Here is a 20,544-nt window from a genome sequence, read left to right as displayed (position 1 = left end):
TACAATATTTAATATGTGAAAACACGTAGTTAGACAATATCCCACCACAGACACAGGTGGGAAAGAAATGCTAGCTCAACTGTTATGTCTCTTTCACACCGCTCATCAAAGCTGGCCTGTGTAAAAGGTACACATGGAATGGGCAGTCAAAGGTCAAAGTCAAGCGGCAAATCTTCCTGCATCAGAGGCAGGACAGCAGCTGTGTGAAAGGGGATCAAGCAGAAAATCGCGACAATTGTGTGAAGACGCTTGTTTGTCCTGCCTCAGTTTTGTGGAAGCAATTTTCACTGTGTGATATTTGATATGTTCAATTTGTTTTGCTCATTATAATCCCTCAAGAGATATTTAACTATCCCGCTTTGCTGTGTTGTGCGAGTAAGGCTCGGGTAAATACATGCAGGCTCAGAGGTGACATTTGAAGCCATGTTTAATTGTCATTTAAAGCAGTGCCATTTGTACACAATTGACGAACACAAGCAATGAACAGCATTTCATTCATTATGTACACTCATTTGCAGAATAAGAGAAAAAAAAACAATCAGCTACCAAATCAGTTCCAGCAAGACTTCCCAGAGCCTAAAAAGTTCAGTTCCACAAGGTCACACATGGCTGCTGCCGCTGAAACTCACGCTTACTATTATTAAATAACTGAATACATATCCTATACAGTAGAACACAAATATGTGGAGCGTGCCAGTGTGATACATTTGCCTGAGATGAGCACGTTCCCACCAGCCAGTGCACGGATCACAGGGCGATAATTGGCTCAGGGATCTCCTCCTCGGCCTTCTCAATCAGTTTGTTGGTGTCCACCACGTCGGGCTGCGTTCGCTCGTTGCCGAAGTAGAGCGGGTTGTCGAAGGTGGGCAGCGAGCGGGGCGACGTCTTGTACAGGAAGAAGGCGAGGACGGCCAACGAAGACGTGAGGGTGATGATCAGCACTACGATCAGGCTGGTGTGTCCGCGCGAGCTGCCATTGCCGCCTGCATGCGGTTCTGCACACAATGTTTCATATCATGAAGTTTTTTTTCCCGATAATCAGGGATGTCAAACTCGTTTTTGTCGCGGGACACATTAGAGTGATTGTTTTCCTCAGAGGGCCGTTTTGACTGTGAAACCATACAATTTAAATAGTATAATCGCCTCATCACATTACTTAAATAAAATACCTAAAACAAATTGATGGAAAACAATTTTTGAAATTACAAGTCAAATAGGAAAATAGTTCAAAAGCTGCTTTGCTGAATGCGGAAGTAGGTTGCGCTTATACTGGATTGGGGATCATATGGATGAATTCCTTCCTCGGAGCCCAGGAATTCACCTCAAGCGGCTGCTTCAAACCAAAATGGCCGACTTGCTGTTCAATTTTCAGACATTGGTCCTTGAGACTTTTTTTGGGTGGTTATGATAGACTTTCGTGTCGATCGGGGAAACTGGTGCTGAGGGTTCATCTCTTCACCACCTTTTCTTAGTGAATTCTAGAGATGATCATCGAACTAAACTTGGCCTCCATGCTTCGCCAGCTGCAATTTAGCCTTTCCCATTTGTCTCGGATATCTGCGTCCAATTGGGGCTAATTTGGGCAGACTCCCGAGTAGGAGTTCTTCAAGGTACTGCGAGCCTAGTAATTCGCTTCAAATTAAAATAATGGACTTCCTGTTCAATTTATAGACATGCGTCCTTGACAGTTTTTTTGTGCGTCATGTTCTGAATGAAAAAAAATATGCGCAGGAGCAACTTACGAGATTCGGGGTCTGTATCTCTGGGCATCACTGTTGGGTAACAAGAAAACAAAACATCATTTGGCTTCAAGTGCTGAAACTCATCAACACTTTGTAGGTGAGCAGACGCTACCTTTGGGTGTTTCACAGATGTACGCTCGGTCATTCCACTTCATGCCCGACGACCACTCCCCATCGGAGGTTCGTATCTCTCCGTAGTCCCTCTCCGCACCTTCCGAACCCCAGTTTGTGTAGTCCATTACGGTTTTATCCAGCCACAGCCATGTGCCTGATAACCAACAATGGAATTAGGTGAGGCTTAGTGATTTTAAAAAAAAATAATAATAATTACCCTTAAAAAAAAATGTACGCGAGTTGTACCTTTATGAGTTTTGTACAGGCCGATCCAGAATGAGGTGTGGCTGTCCTCGAACACTTCCACATTGCTTTGAATGAACGCTTGCTCATCGGGATCTTCGATGCTGGCCAAAAATCCACCTTAAGAACGGGAAGCGATCAGGTTTTATTCTGTCTAGCGAGTTGGTTTCAAAATGAGGAACAACCTCTAGGAAAGGGGTGGGCAAACCTTTGTGCTCAAGCGCCACCGTTTTTTAAAAACGGGCAGATGGGTCAGGCCAGGTAAAACAAAAAACTAAAAAAAGTTACAATGTGTGAGTCAAATATTGTTAGCCTAATAGCCACATTTTTCAGTTATGGAAGAATATTGCTCCCACACCAGAAAAAAAAGCTCAGTATCCTGTTTTTTTAATTCATTTTTTTCCCTCCTTTCTGGTGTAGCAGCAATACGTCTGTACTACGAGGCTTACAATAGCTAAAAATAATTAAATTTGAAAATTTACATTTTTATATTTCTTTTATATGAAGATGTATTATACATTAAAATATTAATAATACAATGTATCTATTTAATAACATGAATAATACATGCGTAAATGTATATGAAGGGTGTTTATTTTACTATTTTTTTTATTGTACTCTTTACAATACATCAACAAACCAATGATTTAATGAGATAAATGGGAAAAAAAAACAACAACTAATGAATAAATACATTTTCATTTACCAATTTTAGGATGCCTAAAAATGGCCACTTCACGTAAAAATCGCTAATTTCCTACGATTCCCATTCCATAAATATTGAACTTGTATAGTTTACAGTAAAAACATGGTATTTTTGCAAATAGTGGCCAGGGGTGTTTTTTTTCTGACTCAACTGCAGATGGAGGAGAAATCTTTTTTTTTTTTACGAAATTACACAGTATCAGTAATGTAAAGTGTAACTGGAAATACCATTTTAGCAAAATGGCATGAAACAAGGTGGACTGGGTGGAACATAAACCCGGGCATGTGCAACATTGTAGAGCGTATGCGCCAGAACACTAATTGTCAATAAAAGACGCCTTGTCCGTATGACTTAAGATCATCATAAGTCCGACAACAACAAGCAGCAAGACCACAATGAGACTGTTTACAGGCCTCTATTAATTTTGGATGATATTCTAGATAGAACGCCCAAGAAAATTACACGTATAATTAGTACATCGTTCTCGTCAGCGCTGGAGCAATCAAATAATGTTCTGGTCAGCGCTTCATTGAACTTTTCAAGAATTACGACCGGAAGCAACGTCAGTATAGGTGCTGCTGTCTTGGTTAGCAACAGAGTTCAAAGGAGCTCAGCATTCTTTAATGTCTGTGTGAACAATCTCTGAACTTGGATCATTACATACAATTGCAATGCTTTTTTTGCGCGTAAGGGAGGCGTTTGTTTGCCTCAAGTGGATGGTGCACCTCGCAGCTCCCGGTAATTGAGGCATAAAGGTCCGGTGTTCTACGTGCGCACGCAAAAGTCTTACCATGTCTTGCGCAGCTCGTGGCTGCATCCGCCCATTCAATTTCGTCTGTGACAAACAAGTAACAGTGACTCTTATATGGCAGCCACGTGTAACTTTGGCTGTAGTCCGCCATGGCGTCATCGGGGCAAAGTCCCGGGAAGCTGGCTGACTGTGTTGGCGCCACGTCTGTGAGAGACAAATGTCATTGGTGTTGGGCAACATAACATAACGTAACATAACATATAACATAGCTTGACACAACACAATGTTGTTTGTTACTGTCTTTCAAAAAGAACTATTTCAATATAACTGTATGGTACCACTATATATTTGGGTATTTGACCTCCATGTCCTCCATTGAACATACAATGGAAAACACCACAGCCACACGGGCAAACGATTAATATAACACACACACAGAAAAAATAACAGCAGCCAAGGGTGTTTAAAACAATTTTAAGCTGTCGACAGAGATCCATTACGCCGGAGAAATTATGGAGATACGGTGACGAAGAGTAGGTTTCTTCTTTTCTCCCCAAATGGGGTTTGGAGTTTTTTCTTGCCCGGTTGGGGGCTTTAGACTAGGGGATGTCGTGGATTTTTGCCAACTGTGGGCCTGTGAAGCCCTTTCAGACTTTTATGATTAAGGGCTATCCAATTAAACCTGACGTGACTCAAATATTCTGCAGAAGACGCGAGCCATTCACGCTAATGGAATGTGGTTTACACAACAGCAGCTTTAGTTGCGTAACATTATTAAAGAAGAACTGCAGGTTATGTGGAGGTGCAAATGTTGTAACTGTGTGTTCGTACACTATACGGCACTACTGAGTGCCAGTTTTAAAAGACCTAAAACAAAAGTTTTTGGAACGTAACCGGTGACGAGACACGGGGGTGTGGGAGGGGGGATGGGGGGGGAGATATAGAGAGATAGAGAGCGAGAGAGAGAGAATTTAAAGGCACAGCATGTACGACTGTGTGTGTGTGAGTGAAACTTGGCTTGATAACTCTTCATAAAAGCAGTTACCGTAATGTCTCGTGTATAATACGCTCAAGTATACCTCAAAAATCAACCCCAAAAATCAGGTAAACCCTTGTATGTATAATGCGCACCATCAATTTGTTGCTATCCATGCTAAAAACATGAAGTGTCTGTATTTAATTACGTTTTTCTGTGTATGCGCTGACGTAATCCTGTCAAAAAAACCCACACTTAATGTAACAAAAAAAGCTTAACGTCGCTTACTGTCACAAAACTGTGATCAACCGTCGCCAAAATCTCTGTGGATATCTCTAATTATGCCCCCTTCCACATCTGAAAATATTAGAATGAAATCCCTAATGTTTTGGATTTTATTAATCAGAGTCAGAATCATCTTTATTTGCCAAGGATGTCCAAAAAACACACAAGGAATTTGTCTCCGGTAGTTGGAGCCGCTCTAGTATGACAACAGACAGTCAATTGACAGAGAACACTTTTGAGACATAAAGACATTGACAAAAACAGTCACTGAGCAATAAAGGGTTGCTCGTTATCTGTTTTTTTGTTTTGTTTTGTTTGTTTTTTGACAATTGTGCAAAAAGATGCAGAGTACTCTAGCACTTAGAGCAGTTCGAATGACTAATCTCGCAATAGTCCGGTGCAATGACCATTGTGCAAAGGGCGCCGAGACTTCAAGGAGTGTATGCAGTTTAACGTGACGAGTAGTGCGATAATCTGGGACAATGTTGATTGTGCAAATGGTGCATATACTCCTCAGTCAAGTGTGCAAATGGGGCAGATGCTACTCTGGCATGAGTGGCCAGTATTGGTCAACAACAGATATCCAAATAGTGCATTAAGCGTTTTCCTCTCCATAGGCGCTCATTATAGTGATAAAGCTTAACATCGCTTAATGTCACAAAACTGTGCCTGTGTGTGTCTGTCCGCGCGTGTGTGTGAGCATGCAAGCGGCTCGCACCTGTCGACTGCATGCAAACGCCGTACATGGTGCGATTGCAGGGGCTCGTTTTAAATTTTCCATCCAAGTCCAGGTACCCGCATGGCCGGTCCTGGCTGGGCTCCCCTTCAGCCCAGTTGGCGACGCTCATATGCCAGCCGTCCATGTATCTAAAATAACCCCCGGTCTGAAAAACCCAGATGTATATTATTTACCCACGTGGAATGCGTTTTCCCCACCGGGATTTTCAGCAGCGTCTCACCTGGTCTTTGTTCAGTCCGATCCACAGAGGGGATTTGAGATTCAAGGCCAACAGCTCCACGTAAGCCAGGGTCCACTCGTTCCTCAGACTGGCCAGGTTGGCTTTGTTGCCTTCGCAGTGTGTTTTGGCGCCATCCCACGTCATATTGACAGGCACGGCCATGATGCTGTCGTTTCCCAGGGATACGAAGATGTTGGGAACGACCGGTTCGCCTTGGGATGGGAGACCCGGGTCTGTTGAGGACAATGAAAAATTGAAGCCGGGGGTACTTGAACAACTGATGTTGTTGAGGTTCATACCAACTAAAACAGTTTCCAGATTCTCAAACTTTTTGGGTCCAGGGACCCCTTTCCTTGCAGAAGACATTTCCCCCAAGGACCCCCTCATTATCATAATGCCAATTAAACATAACTGCGTACATTTCAAGGGAAATAAAGTCATGAAGTTATGAAAACAAATCTATATTTTTGAGTTATTTTATTATGTTCAAGAAGAAGGGCAAATTACGCCAGTTTACCACATTTTAATGATGTTCAACGTGTATATGGTCAAATTAAGGACTTTCCCCCCCCTGTGTACTAGGTGAGCTTAATTGTTTCAGCAAGGGTAGGAATACCACTCAAAATGGGAAAGTCAAAAATAATTTTGTTAAAAACTGCTCAATACATATACCGTTAAGCCCTTAATTTAAACCAGGCTTTGTATTGACTTTTTTGAGGGTGTGTGCTCAGTCGTTTGGGATGCTAAAGGTGGTGCATGGCATAAAAACGTTTGGAAACGGCTGCTTCAAGACATACTTACCAAGATTCCTGGTGCAGATGAAGCCATTGGTGTCGTTGCAGGACTTGATCAACCATTTGCCAATTCCATTCGTGGGATTGTTGGTCACGATAACACAACTTTCCTAGTGGAGAGAGACGGAATATCAGATGCAGGTAGGATATTAGTGGATGTTCAGACCGGCTCATCATTAGTTATCAGGGGTGCAACGGTACGTCAACATTTGGATTTTTCATGACACAAGGCATTGAACATATTAGGTAAGGGACAGGAACTGTAAATGCCTTGTGCTCTCGTCCCACAGTTATTCTGTCAGCAGTAGAGTGCAACTCAACCTTTGGCTAGCGGACATCATGGTTAGCGATATGCTTTTGGCAGTACGTCAAACTTACCCTAACCCTCTTTGTTACTTACTTCTTACTATACCGAAAGTTAACTGAACCGTAACATTAAAACCAAGGTAATTACCAAATCGTTATCCTTTTAAAAAAAAAATAATAATAATAATTTGCAAACCATGACACCCTTATTAATTATTTATAACGGAATTTGAATTATGGAAATCTTGAACGTTTACCTCATTCCATCTTTGGTAAAATGTCCCTGGACGACGTCGATGTATCTAAAAACAAATATGAAATGAAATATTTAAAATACAAAGCAGCCAAAAGCTATTGCTATGTTATTCTATTCATACGTATCGTATATAGAGTATGTATATACACTTACAGAGTAGCCCCAGTTGGTGTATTGCCTTGGTTTTCCGTCGCTCCAAAAAAACGCGTCTTGCTTTAAACTGTTCAACCCGATCCACAGGTCTGCCGCCACTTCTGCCATTTTGGTGACCAAATACGCTGCGAGTTTTCAAAGAACAACATTTCTTGACCAAGAATCAACTATAATGCGTGATTTACAATGTACTGTATGTACCAGCACACCTTGCACACGCCTTGTGGGTATAGAGACTAAATTTCCTCCCATAGAGTAGCATTGTTTCCTTGCCTCTTCCCACGTGGTCTTGCGGTTACTGTTGATGCTGTAACACTTTTAACGTCAAAGCAAGGAGTTATTTCAGAAAGACTCCTACTGACAGACTAACAGTTTCTACAACAACGGTCCAAAAACATAATTCCCAACTAACACAAAAAGGTGGAACAAAAGGCTAAAACAGGGACGGGCAAACTTTTGAAATCAAAGGCCATGTTTGAAAACGGACAGCTGGACCAGCTCAGTGTATAGATGAGGTTAAAAAAAATAAAAATAAATGTGTACATAAATCAGTTTCTTTTTTTAAAATTAAATAATTATTCTTATTTTTTTCAATTAAATAATTATTCTTATTGTTATTATAATGTTTATATTATTGCATTCTTACATATATGCAACATAGTTTATTTGACAAATTGTTTTATTGTGTTATTTGCAATAAATCAACCAATTATTTCATGGGATAAATGGAAAAAGTAAATGACAAATAAATGTACACATTTTTACTAAGCAATTTCAGGGGGGGAAAAAACAACTAAATTAATGCAACAAATATTACAGGACTCTTGAAATGCTTGGTGGGCTGGATGACTGTGGACAGACCTGGTCTAAACTGTCCACTGACCCTCAAATTACTAAATGAAATAGAAATAATCTGTTCCAGGGTCAAACTGTCACCATCAGTCTGCTATTCTTAAGTGTCATAAGTGTACAAATAAGTTAACCACGTTCATTTTAAAACATAAAACCATGAAATCACTCGTCTTTAATGACTTAAACTTAGACGTATTGCATCACTCACTTTTTAAGTATAAAAAGAAGGTAACCGCCGTCAAAAAACTCTTCGGCCCTCTAACGTTAAGAAGTACTGCCGTATTGAAGGATGGCAATAACCTTACCCTGGAGTCAAATTTGTTCCATTTGAGTGGGCAGCCACCTCTGGGGGCAACTGTGGGGGCTGCGGTGGTGTTGACTGGCGCCGTCGTCCCACGTTTGCAAATAAACTGATGCTCTTCTCCGCAGTTGAAGCCACGCCACAAGCCTGCGAGCACGGAGGAGGACGAGATGTGGTGAGGTAAGGAGTGGTTTGCTTGTAGCATGTTGGGTTGCATATATGTCTTTTATTATTTCTTTTTGTTGTCTATTTTTATTGTCTGTCCTGTTTCAAAAGTCATATAAGCAGGTAGTATAAATGTCGTGGTACTGAATACATGTGTCTAAAAGCGAGCCTCCAATGTGTACTCACCCATAAAGTAGGACATAGCGACACAGTTCTGATCATAGCTATTCTGATTAGGTTGGTCCTCGTCCCATTTTTGGTACCCCACTGAAGTACCGTCCATCCACCTTGAGTGACACATTAAAAAAAAAAGACACTGACAACAATTGCAGAGATTCCATCTATCAAAAATATTATAAAATCAAAGAATCTTTGCGAAACTAATTAGAATGGTTGGGATGTGTGCAACTGCATGACAATGGACTTCTTTTTTTTTCTTTTTCCTGTATTGTATTTCAGTCATTCCTACTCACCAAAATGAGCCATCTAGGTCCACTGACAAACCTATGTAATAGGTCCCATAACTTCTGGAAATCTGTGTTGACCAAAAAAAAAAAACAAAAAAAAAAAAAAACAACACAATTTCAGCTTCTATGTGTTGTGGTTCAGGATCAGTGTTCTCAAACATGACATATTTGTCCAAATATGACCTCGAAGCACCACCTTGTCGTGCAATCTATTAGTTTGTCTGAGATTTTAAAAAGGTTAGACTCGTAGTTACATTCTTGAACAAATAAAAGAACATTCACTTTTGAATAGTTTAATTTTTTGTTTCTTTTAGAATTTTGGACTTAATGAAACATTCCCTTATTTGTGTTTTCATATCAAGCGATATTGTCTAAAATGCATTACATTACATTTGTAATTAGGTGCTGTACACATATAATGCAACAAACACGTTTTATTATGCATTAACATCCGTTTATTATTTGTGTAAAGAACAAATATGTGGTTAATTCCTATGGTTTTAATCCACTTTATTAGGGGAATCATCCAAGGGTCCTGTTGATGCATTCATTCAAAATTAAGACTAAAAAAAAAAAATCTGTTATATTATTTTGAGAAAGTAATTGAAATAGTTACACTACTAATACATTTTCACAGGGTTACTTGTAATTGTAAGCAACTACATTTCCAAAGTAATTTTTCCAACACTGATTGCAAATTACCTAGTAGTTTACCAGCTGGATACGTTGTTGTTGCCCATTAAAACCTTTTATATGCAATTCAAAAGAGACTGTTAGTGTTGTGTGAATCATCCTAGCAACAACAGTAATGTGCAGTGGCTTGAATAAGTAACTTTAATTTCATTAATCTCTTTGGGAATAGTAAAGCATTAGATTACTCAAGAAAGTGGCCATATTATAGTAACGTGTTACTGACATCACTGTAGAGCATCCTCTGAGTTAAGCGTTCGCACCTGTTTCCATAAGAAGACATTTTCAGCTTCACTGTTGATCGTCACCAAGTCACCGTGGTGCTGCTTGCAGTAATGCCGAGCGTCGTCCATGGCCATTGGGACTCGATTGATGTAGTACTGACTCCCTCGCCACTCGAGCCATCCGTCTGAGGTCGTGTTAATGTCTGTTGTGGGGAGGAGGGCAGAAACATTGAGATACACGGCCCGCCCGACCGTGACGTGTATTTGGTATGTGTGTAGACTGTCTACTCACCGGTGGCAGTGTCATTTGGAGGTGGCCTTGGAGTCACTCCTGTAAATCAGAGACACACGAGACTCGGTCGTAGCTCAGCAAGGTAAACATATACCCGCTTGGTTTGGATCAAAACAAAAGTTGTAGCGTGTTGGTTCTTTACCCGCGCGGATCTGACAAAGCCAGTCGTTGTAGCTCTCACAATGGACGTCGTTCCACGAGCCCGAGTCATCGAAACGAAATATGCGGAACTCGGCGCAAGATTCCGAATTTTGAAAATTATTTGGCTCCCCCTCTTGCCAGTGTTGGAAGTTGAGCTGCGGCATAAAAAAAAATATATGTATATGAAGGTTTTGTTCTGAATTAATTGAGTACTACAGACAGATAAATACATTTCCCAATTCACAATACATTGCAATATGGCTTGTGTACAATATGTTTTATATTATATTGAATGAATGCAGGTTGATAAATAAATAAGAAAAGTAAAATAAAATAAATGAAAACATAAGTAATAATAAATGCAAAAACAGTAATCATAATTTAAATAATAAAATGTGTTGTAAATTGAATGAATGAGGAACTAAAAATGGCCAGATCTATAAATATTAAAAAACAAATAAAATAAGCCGATTCACAATACTTTTAGCTTGTCGTAAAATAGGTCGTAAATTAAATCAATGACAACAAAGCTATAAATGTGTAAAAAAAAAACAATCATTAATAAATAATAAATGAATTAGTGCATGCATAAATAAATTAAAGAATAAATAAGTTGGCTTGCGAAAAATATGTTGATTTCATGAAGAAGTACAAATACATACAGTAAATAAAATCAAATGAATAGATATAAATCAACAAAATAAGCCAAGTTACAATATTTCCAGCTCTTGTAAAATACGTTGTAAATTGAAATGAACTTACATAAAACAAGCTGATTACAATACTGTATTTGTGGCTTGTGTAAAATGTGGTGCGCTTACTGGGGATCCATCGCTCCACACATAGCCTACACTCGGGTCAGCGATATGAAGTCCAATCCAGGCCTTTCCGTGGCTGTGGCAAATAAAAATCACAAATGTAAATAATACATTACACACCTACTTTATTATTCAAATAAATTATAGTCATTACGTCTTTTGTTGTAATATTCCCCCCCCCCCCCCCCCCAATGGTGCGTACCGTCCCACAAACATCTCAGAGCTACTATGGATGCTGAGAAGATCTCCTCCGATGGCCCGGCAGAAATCTCTGGACTCAAACCAGGTCTTCTCAAACGAACGGGGCCCTGTGAAGAACTGGAGGGCAAAACACAGTTCTTTGATTATATAATTTAACATAGGGGGAAACAATGAGTATTTCCTGATTGATTTAGGTTATGAAGTCCATTAAAGTATCACGAAAGGGACAAAAAAAATAGATACAAAGATAAACGTGAAGAGTCTTGTTTCCCTTGTAGATGTATGTATGATGTGCATTTGTATGGGCAGCAAGGTGGACTAGTGGTGAACAGATCTACATCTCAGTTGTCTCTGTGCGAACATGGGTTTTCGCCGGGTACTATGGCTTCCTCCCACATCTCAAAAACATGCATGTTAGGCTCACTGAAGACTCTAAATTCTCTGAATCTGAAATGACTTAATCCACTTTACATGATTTCCGAAAGGAACACCTTGGCGGTCAACCAGCATCAAACTCCATTTTCGAGACAAACCTTGGAACAGATGTTTCTCGTTCCCACTCGTGTCCAGCCCTCAACACACTGCGGGGGGCTAATGGTAGGCGGGAGCGGTGTCAAGACCGCCCCTTCAGCCAGATGCTTGCAGATGTACTTCTCCTTATTGTCGCAAGGCAGCAGATCCCAGAGGCCGGCCAAAATACCGGTTGTTATGGCCACGCAGCCTTGTCTCCTACCTGAAGTAACAGTTGGGGGAAAACGGTAAGAATCACGGCATCGCCGTCTACGCCTCTACTTGCAGCAGAGCACATCCATACCTGGCATCTCATTATTCCAGTGAGTAAACCTGACCGCGTTGTCATTGGTCCACACGAATTCGTCAGAGTTCTTCTGGTTTGAGAGGCCCAGCCAGAAATACTTCTCAGCCCTTGCCCCCACTAAGCTGATCAAGAAGGCGTTGTCCACCCTGGAGACAGTTGCATACATAAAGTCAGTCGTGAACATTGTACATCTCTTGTTCAAGGATGCTTGTGGTAAGTGGGTCAGTGGCCCACCATATCCACCAGATGGGGCTGTGGTAAAAAAAAGAAGCTATTTTCATTCTGATACCAATTCTTTTTGCATTTAAGGGGCAATATTATGTACAAATGACTTTGTAATGACTTGTATAAAATAGTTAGGTCTCTGAAGTGCCTGCCTCACCGATCAAGTGTGAAATTGCACGACGAAGTACATTTTGTGAGCTGCGCATTTGTGAAAATGTGTCTGGGGTTGAGCTTTTTTTTAATTTAGCTGCATTCTGACACAACAACATACTCAGAATTGGTCCCATTGTAGAGCGAGACCCTTGGGATATTTTGACCAAAGCATGTCACAGATATGTTATCATTAGGACACCTGGAAACTGTGAACTTGTGGGAAAAACTATTTTGGAATGGGAAAAAAAATCAAGTGGTGAATACAATAAAATAGAGCTTTACCAAATCAGTAGACACTTGTTTCATTGTTTTTATTTCACCTCTCCCTTTTCTCTGCTGTGAATGGCAGGGACTCCCTCTGCAAAGTTGCGTGCACAGTAATCAACTATAAATCACTCTTACCCGTTTGACACATCAGCCAAGTAGGAGTTTGTTGCCTTGCAGTCGTTCTTGGCTTCGTCAAACATTTTGATCTCTGTCCCCACAAAGTAGCAGTAGGAGCCATGTCGTTTCCAACCCTGGAAAGCACATCAATTCTTTGTATTAGGTCGATAAAATCAGTGGTGGCCGAAGTTTTTAGAGTCCATTCCATTTCCTAGGGGGGTGCACAGTTTTGGGTGGGTGTTGGGGGGCATTGCACCCCCCCAACCTCCACCCAGGCCCCAATTAGAACCGCCACTGCTTCAAACATGGTTAATGTATTTAGAAACAAATCCATGATTTCCTTGTCATCGAACTTCACTCACAGGTTTGCAGCCAATATCCATGTGAACTTCATCTGGCTGGTGGTCCGTGCTGCTCTGCTTCATGCAGATGAAGCCATGTTTCTCATCACAGGAGCGGTCTGCCCAGTTGCCATTCTGTGGGACACAAATCATGTTCTGGTCACAACATATTCGTGACTTCATTTAACATTTTTTTTTTTTTTTTTTGCTCCTTACCTCGCCCTTAATGAGAACGCAGTCCTCGTTGTCTGTCAAGAGTGTTGGTTCTCCGTACTCCCAGCTGGTGAAGGCGACGTCAGCCAGGTCGCTCCACTCGAACAGGCCCTCGGTCCTCCTGTCATTCAGGCCGATCCAAAGCTCGTCGGTGGAGGCTGCGGACAGTGAGTGTGAAACCCCTTTTATACCCAGAATGTTCTTTGTAATACTTATTCATATTGAAGTTTGAAAAAGACCCACCAAATTGTTTTATTGTGACGTACTGTTTGTGCTAACGTTAGCATTAGCTAGTGAACGTCGCTCATTTATACAGCATTAGCATCATTGTAGCTCGTAGCTTTGGCTAAATTCGTTTGAATCATAGTAAAACAATACTTGTCGTTATGGCAAACATGTTTGTACAGCTGGAGGTCGAGCCGTGAAATCTAGAGAAAAAAAATAAAATATAGCTTCATTTTACTTTATAGAGCTAAGGCATGCACATCGTAACTTGGTTAAGGCGAAATTTGTTTGGACTCTGAACTTCAGATCATTGACTGTTTGTTTTTAAGAGAATATATATATATTTTTTTGTAGTTACATTTGAATTTACTCATTCATAAAATAAAAAAAATTATATAGTTGACCATTTCAATATGCTAAATCATTAGCATCCTAGTTCGTTAGAGGTGTTTTGTTTTTTTTAACTGACTTGTAGAGAGATTTGACAATTTGTATACAAGTGAATATTATATATTTGGCATTGTGTAACAGCAAAGCCTTCGAGACATTTTAAAAAATATTCTACTATTTTAAGCGGAGCATCGTAGCTTGTTTTAGGATACATACTTATATGGCAGTAAGAGCAATTCAACTGGTTTTCACATAAAAGTGGAGAGATTTCTACATAATATTGGTCGTAATGTTTGCATTTTAAATGTTTTATAATATTTGACTATTTTCATCTACGGAATAGATATATGTTGCACTCTCAAGCTAAAACTACAGTATTAGCATTGTAGCTTGGGTGATGCTATACATACATTTTTAAGGCTGTTGTTAGCTTAAAAACAATGCAAAATGGTCATATTGGTCATTATGTTACACTGAAGATATTCAAGTCTACACGTGACATTTTAATATTTATTGAAAAAAATATGCATTACCTAAAGTTAGCATTGTAGCTTGGTTAAGGTGCAATTCATTTGAATTTCAATTATTTTATGCTGTTAGTATAACTGCTGCAATTAACACAATGGTTCTAATAACCATCAAATTGAAAAACATGTTAATCAAAAACTATTACAGATATAAAACAGGCAAATGAATAAGAGTAAGTACGGTGCCAACTGAGCACCAATTTGTAACCTCGAAATGTCTGTATGTCAGGACTGATGTAAACCAAGGACCCCTTGTATAATACTATTTCTGAATTATATTTAACAATGCAATCATTATGATAATTTAGAAACATAAGTGCTATATGATTGTAAAACGGTTGACCTTTTTGTCTTTACATTTTCCAACTGCTAAAACACACCACTGTTGTTTAACACAGTTTACTGCCATCAAGTGTTGCTCTCGCCCACCGTATCCCAGTTGAGAAATGACGAAGCTGTGGTCCTCAATGTAGCGCATGCTCACAAGCTCCCCCGTCTCCTTGCGACAATCCTTCTGCGCTTCGGACCACGTTTTGGGGGTCCGAAGGAGATGGAAGCAGTGGCCGTTGTACGGAATCCAGGGGTTTGAACAGAATCCTTGCTCAACTGAGACAGGAAAGGAAAATAGACACGCTGCTGAATGATATCCTTATCGCAAATACTGTGGTACCATGACTGACAAGTTGAATTTGTTCCAGTGCATCACTTAATTCATTTACCACATCATTTTCCCCCATTGAAATGCCATCCATCCATTCAAGCGCCCCCAAAACAGTCATATTTTTGATAAAGAAAAATCGACTGTTATATAAAAACACAATGATAGAGAATGTAAAGAAATTAACTGTATTTTTAATTGTAAAAACTATACATACTGTAGTATTTGTGTGTTGGATTGCACCTTTAAGGGGCGTGGCCGAGTGAGTGACAGCCAGAGCTGGAATCAGGTTAGCCGGCGGTTATAGATCAGTGTGATGCATTAAATTATGATGCAGACTTTAATTATTCACGTTCTAATAGTTATGTTACTACTATTTTGTTTTATAAAGGACAATACTGTGGAGTGCATTTTTTCTTATTACTGTTACATTAATGTTAACATATGAACATTTTTGTTGATGTTTTAAAGGGGTTGGAAAGGATCCCTGGCTACTACTAGCCTATTACTATTTAGAGTGAAATGTGAAGGTGTATACCCTGTGGCGGCAGAGGCGGGGCCCCAGGTTTGTAGCAGATATAGCCGATCTTCTTTGAGCAGGAGAAAGTTTGCCACCTGTGCTGGCCGGCCGACTCCAGGAATGCGCAGTTGTGGCCCGGATTAGGAAGCGGGAATCCTAAAACAAGAGCAGCATCCTTCTTGTTACCAGTGGAGAGTTGACATTAAGTCTGAAAACCTTATTCCTTGAGCGTATACTTACCACTATCCCATCTCAGGAATCGCATGGGTTTGCTATCCGTCCACTGCCAACCATGGTCGGGGTTCAGGACCAACCCGATCCAAAGCTTATTCTTCACATTTCCTAATAGTGCTGTGTGTTGATAACAGAGGGGGGCAAGTACACAAAGAAAAAAAACAGGGTGAAGAGGTTGTTCCTCTTTTTTCCCCCTTTTGTTCCTCATTTTTATTGCTTAATCAGAAGGTCGCCAAAAATCACAAGAACTTCTCAAGAACAATGACATAAAACTAATATGGAGATGAGTAGAAAAGTGTTCTAATGTCCAAGCTCCACGATGCAGGGTGCATGTTCTCTGAGACGAATAGTTGGTCTCATAAAAGTCGTAATAATAATAATAATATTAAACTGCTTTTTGTAAAGTAAGCGTATAGATTGTTATATTGGGAGTCCCTGGAGTGGACTGACTATGACTTGGGGAACCCTACGCTTGCTATGACACTTTTATTTACGGATGTTGCAGTTTCTCTAGAACCAATCAGCAGTACAGTCAGTGAGCATCCAGAGAACTAAAAAGTTTTTTTCTGTGGCTTTTTTATTGACAGACAGATATTAATTTCATCAATTGCCTTTTCCCGTCAGAGTGAGTGTTTGTACTTGACTTGAGTTTTAGGTACACAAGCTAAAATGTCAAAATGTTGCCTTTTAGGTTTTGTGACAGTGACATTCATGTGTCGTACGTGATGTTTTCTTTTATAGCATTTACATTGTTTGTTAAATAAATAGGTAATCTATTATTAAACAATAAAAATGTAGTTAAATAAATTTAAAAAACTAAATTATTACAAAATCTGTAAATTGATTAAATCTATTAAATTCTAACGACATTAAATCAATAAAAATGTTATTATATTAAATATATATATAAATTGAAATTAATTGTTTTAATCCATATAGGAGTGTATAATTGTTTTTTTTTTCACATTTTAGTACATCTGCTCTAATGACGTCTTTATCTTTGGCACAAACAAATCTCCATGTTAAATACGTTAATAATTTATTTAACATTATAATAAAATTAAATTCATTCATTCATTCATCTTCCGCACCGGTTATCCTCACTAGGGTCGGGGCGTGCTGGAGCCTATCCCAGCTGACTCTGGGCGAGAGGCGGGGTACACCCTGAACTGGTCGCCAGCCAATCGCAGGGTACATACAAACAAACAACCAGTCGCACACACATTCACACCTACGGGCAATTTAGAGCCCTCAATTAACCTACCATGCATGTTTTTGGGATGTGGGAAGAAAATGGAGTACCTGGAGAAAACCCACGCAGGTACGGGGAGAACATGCAAACTCCACACAGGCGAGGCCAGATTTGAACCCGAGTCCTCAGAACAGTGAGGCGGACTTGCTAACCAGTCGATCCCTGTGCCGCCATGAATTTTATTTAATTAAAATGCCATTAAATAAATAGACATGTAAATTAATTATAAAATTAAAATAAATAAATAAATTATAAATTATTATAAAATAGTGTCAATATTATTATTAAATATTCTGTCACAATTGAATTAAGTAATGTACAATTTATTTAGAATTGCCTTTAGATTTGAAATTATTTTATTGAAAAATGAGAACAATTTGGAAGTCTCACTTTGGATTTTCTACTGCACTTGTATACTGTACTGTAGTTTTCCTGCCACAGTTCAGGAGCAGCAAAGCCCCATTCGAGGTCTTACCTGAGATAAAAGCTTGCTCGTTGGGATTGGTGATGCTGACCAGGGTGGCGCCCTGCTGTTTACAGCTCTCGTCAGCCTGCGCCCAACTCATAACCGACTGAGCGTTGAGCTGATAATAAGCTCCTGTGATGTGATTCTTCTTCCAGTATTCCGAAGCTGAGCATCAACAAAGAAACAAAAAATAATATAATATTGGGGGGGGGGACATAATATGTACACTCAACTCACATGATGTCGGGCAGTATCCCCACTGCTCGTGTTCATATTTGGTCCCAATGGCACACCAGGGGCGCTTGATAGAGGAGTCGAACGGCGTGCAGTCTCCAAACCACCGATCTTTGTACAGGAAGGGGAACATGCACGGCTTTCCATACGCGTTCCCGTCAATGGAGTACAATACTGCCATTGGAAGAGAAGATTGACAAAATTCATATTGAAATGTACACTTGGTCGCTAACCCACCCACTCTAATTATTTTTACATGCAAATTATATTTTTGTCATCTTTATTTACATTAAGACAGGTCAAATTAAAATACAATTCACAAATGTGTTACAAAAAGAACAACTAAAAATACAGCCATCAGAAATTGCTTTCATTTTTTTAAATTAATGTATTTTCTAGATTTTTCAACTTAAAAAAAATGGGTTGACCCTGCATAACATAACAGGGGAGTTAGTGGTGTTGGGGAGTGTTTTGACAGTGCAGTTCGATTATGTTCTTCAGCAATAATCCACCTCGGTGTGCACTATACCTCTGTGGGTTCTAGAACAGGCGCCGTTGGCCGTCCCGGTGATTGTAAAGCTGTTGCCGGGTCCTGTCGTCCTGGAGAGCGCGATGCCTCCGTCCGGCTTGAGCTCAATATAGAGCTCTGGCTTCTGGCCTTTCAGCGCCAGCAGTGTCCCGTTCATGCACTCCCACTTCTGCAGGTCGGTCCTATCGTCGCAGTCGTACTGGTTGACCTCGCTGCCCACACTTTTGCCCTGCGCCCCCAGACATTTTTTGGTGGAGGTGACAAACATGCGGTCGCCGCTCGTCCATCGCACCTCGAGGCAGCGGGAGGACCTTTTCAGTAGGCACGAGCTCAAAGCTTTGTTGTAGAGCGAGAATGGAGAATCTGTACGGGGAAACGAAACAACAGTGGCCCATCACATGTGTTTACTTCCTGCAGACTTTTCAACAAAACCAAATGTCCAAATCATGAGGTCTGTGTTGCCGGTTCAACTGACCCATTCTAAAGTTTAAAGAAATAGATAAAAGTAAATTTTCACCATGAACCTTCTTCGGAATGGTTCAGTGTAATCAACAGATATAATGAAAAGGCTTAATTTCACATATTTGTGAACATGAATTGTGAGTAGTAATGTACTATTAAATTGTTATTATAAATGAGTTTATGATGAGATATGATATACACAATGTTTATTGCATTTTTATTGATGTTTATGACACTGATAATTAAACAGGCCCCAGTTCAAAGTGAGGCCGGATCATTATTGTTGTTCCGGAGTAATAAATACAACAGGAGGGTTAATAATCAGTTGGTCCTTTCATAGTTTTACTCAAACTCAAAGACTTTTTGTGTTGTATATGATTGGGAATTACAATAAATTTGCAATTCAACACCATCTGTTCACCAAAGCATACATTTAGTAACATGAATACAGACACACATACACTCTCAAACAGTTTATAGATTTTAATTGGCCCCATAAGTTATTGGTAAGCATCGTTAAGTCACTTAAAAGGCCCTATTTAAATCATAGCAATTTTTTACAATTAAACCTATGCCTATGACATCAACACGTATTATTGATCCCAAAAAAACAAAAGTTTAATTTTATGGCAAGTCATTCGACTCTCAGGCTAGCAGCCTGCATAATGTACCTGCAACAGAGAACACCACATAAAGAAAATAGCGTAGTAATATGAATACTGTACCATTCATCTGCAAGCACAAATACATCGGGACGAGGAGCGTGACGGCGGCTAGTGTTATCCCGGCGTTCGACATCCTTCCGAGAAGCGCTGCAGACGTGGCCCGTGCGTTGCAAGGAGCGGACTTATGATCGTGACCATGGAAAGGAAGACTTCTTAACAGAACTGATCCTTTTTTCCCCCTCTTAGCCTGGCTTCAATGAGAAAGTGGCCCCATTCACTTCCTGTCCTGTAGCGAGGGAAAAATTGATGTGTAAGACATTTATGCTAAACGTGACGCATCAGTCACAATTTGGTACAGCGTTCCATTACCCCCCCCCCCCCCCCCCCCCCCCATCATTGACACAAAGAATTTGGATGAAAGTCAGTTTGATTGTGTAACGCCAAACGTTTGAACACAATTATAAACATGGCGCAACACCATTTTTCTTTTTTTTTTTTTTTTCTTTTTTTGGTGCATGTTTTCTTTGTTCTTGTGGTTGTGGACAGGATCATGCAAAAACTTCTTAGCCAATTTCCGCATGGCCAAGTAAGAAACCATTAAAAAAACCATGACATTTGGGGGGAGACATATAGTAACTTTTGTCCACTTTGGTTAAAAGTTAGGCCTTGGCAGAGACCTGCAGTCTTTCCCAAACGTGGTGTTGACTCCAGAAATGGGTCCAGGGTCAATTTTTGATTTATTTGGAATTGTGGTATGCACTCCAGTGGTCCTTGCCTGGAATAGCATTTCACAAGTACCAGCAATTGATTCCA

General features: G+C 40.0%; 1 protein-coding gene across 1 annotated transcript; it reads right to left on the bottom strand.

The window, feature by feature from the left end:
• Positions 1-409: 409 nt before the first annotated feature.
• mrc1b (mannose receptor, C type 1b) lies at positions 410-20,004 on the bottom strand. The gene is made up of 31 exons (XM_061797923.1): positions 19,792-20,004; positions 18,605-18,967; positions 18,079-18,249; positions 17,851-18,006; positions 16,130-16,240; positions 15,908-16,045; positions 15,141-15,317; positions 13,573-13,727; positions 13,378-13,491; positions 13,034-13,149; positions 12,251-12,399; positions 11,970-12,169; positions 11,438-11,553; positions 11,239-11,311; positions 10,419-10,572; positions 10,277-10,315; positions 10,024-10,187; positions 9,077-9,138; positions 8,790-8,890; positions 8,443-8,585; positions 7,495-7,600; positions 7,286-7,410; positions 7,134-7,178; positions 6,578-6,680; positions 5,777-6,009; positions 5,536-5,701; positions 3,596-3,760; positions 2,103-2,219; positions 1,855-2,010; positions 1,743-1,772; positions 410-995 (listed from the first exon to the last, which is right to left on the bottom strand). The coding sequence occupies exons 1-31, from the start codon at positions 19,862-19,864 to the stop codon at positions 748-750; spliced, it is 4,269 nt and encodes a 1,422-aa protein (XP_061653907.1). The 5' UTR covers positions 19,865-20,004; the 3' UTR covers positions 410-747.
• Between the last annotated feature and the right edge of the window lie 540 nt (positions 20,005-20,544).

Source organism: Phyllopteryx taeniolatus, chromosome 14 (genome assembly GCF_024500385.1).
Source record: "Phyllopteryx taeniolatus isolate TA_2022b chromosome 14, UOR_Ptae_1.2, whole genome shotgun sequence".
NCBI classification, from domain to species: domain Eukaryota; kingdom Metazoa; phylum Chordata; class Actinopteri; order Syngnathiformes; family Syngnathidae; genus Phyllopteryx; species Phyllopteryx taeniolatus.
The sequence above is the reverse complement of the archived record's forward strand: the minus strand, read 5'-3'. Positions and strand labels throughout refer to the sequence as shown.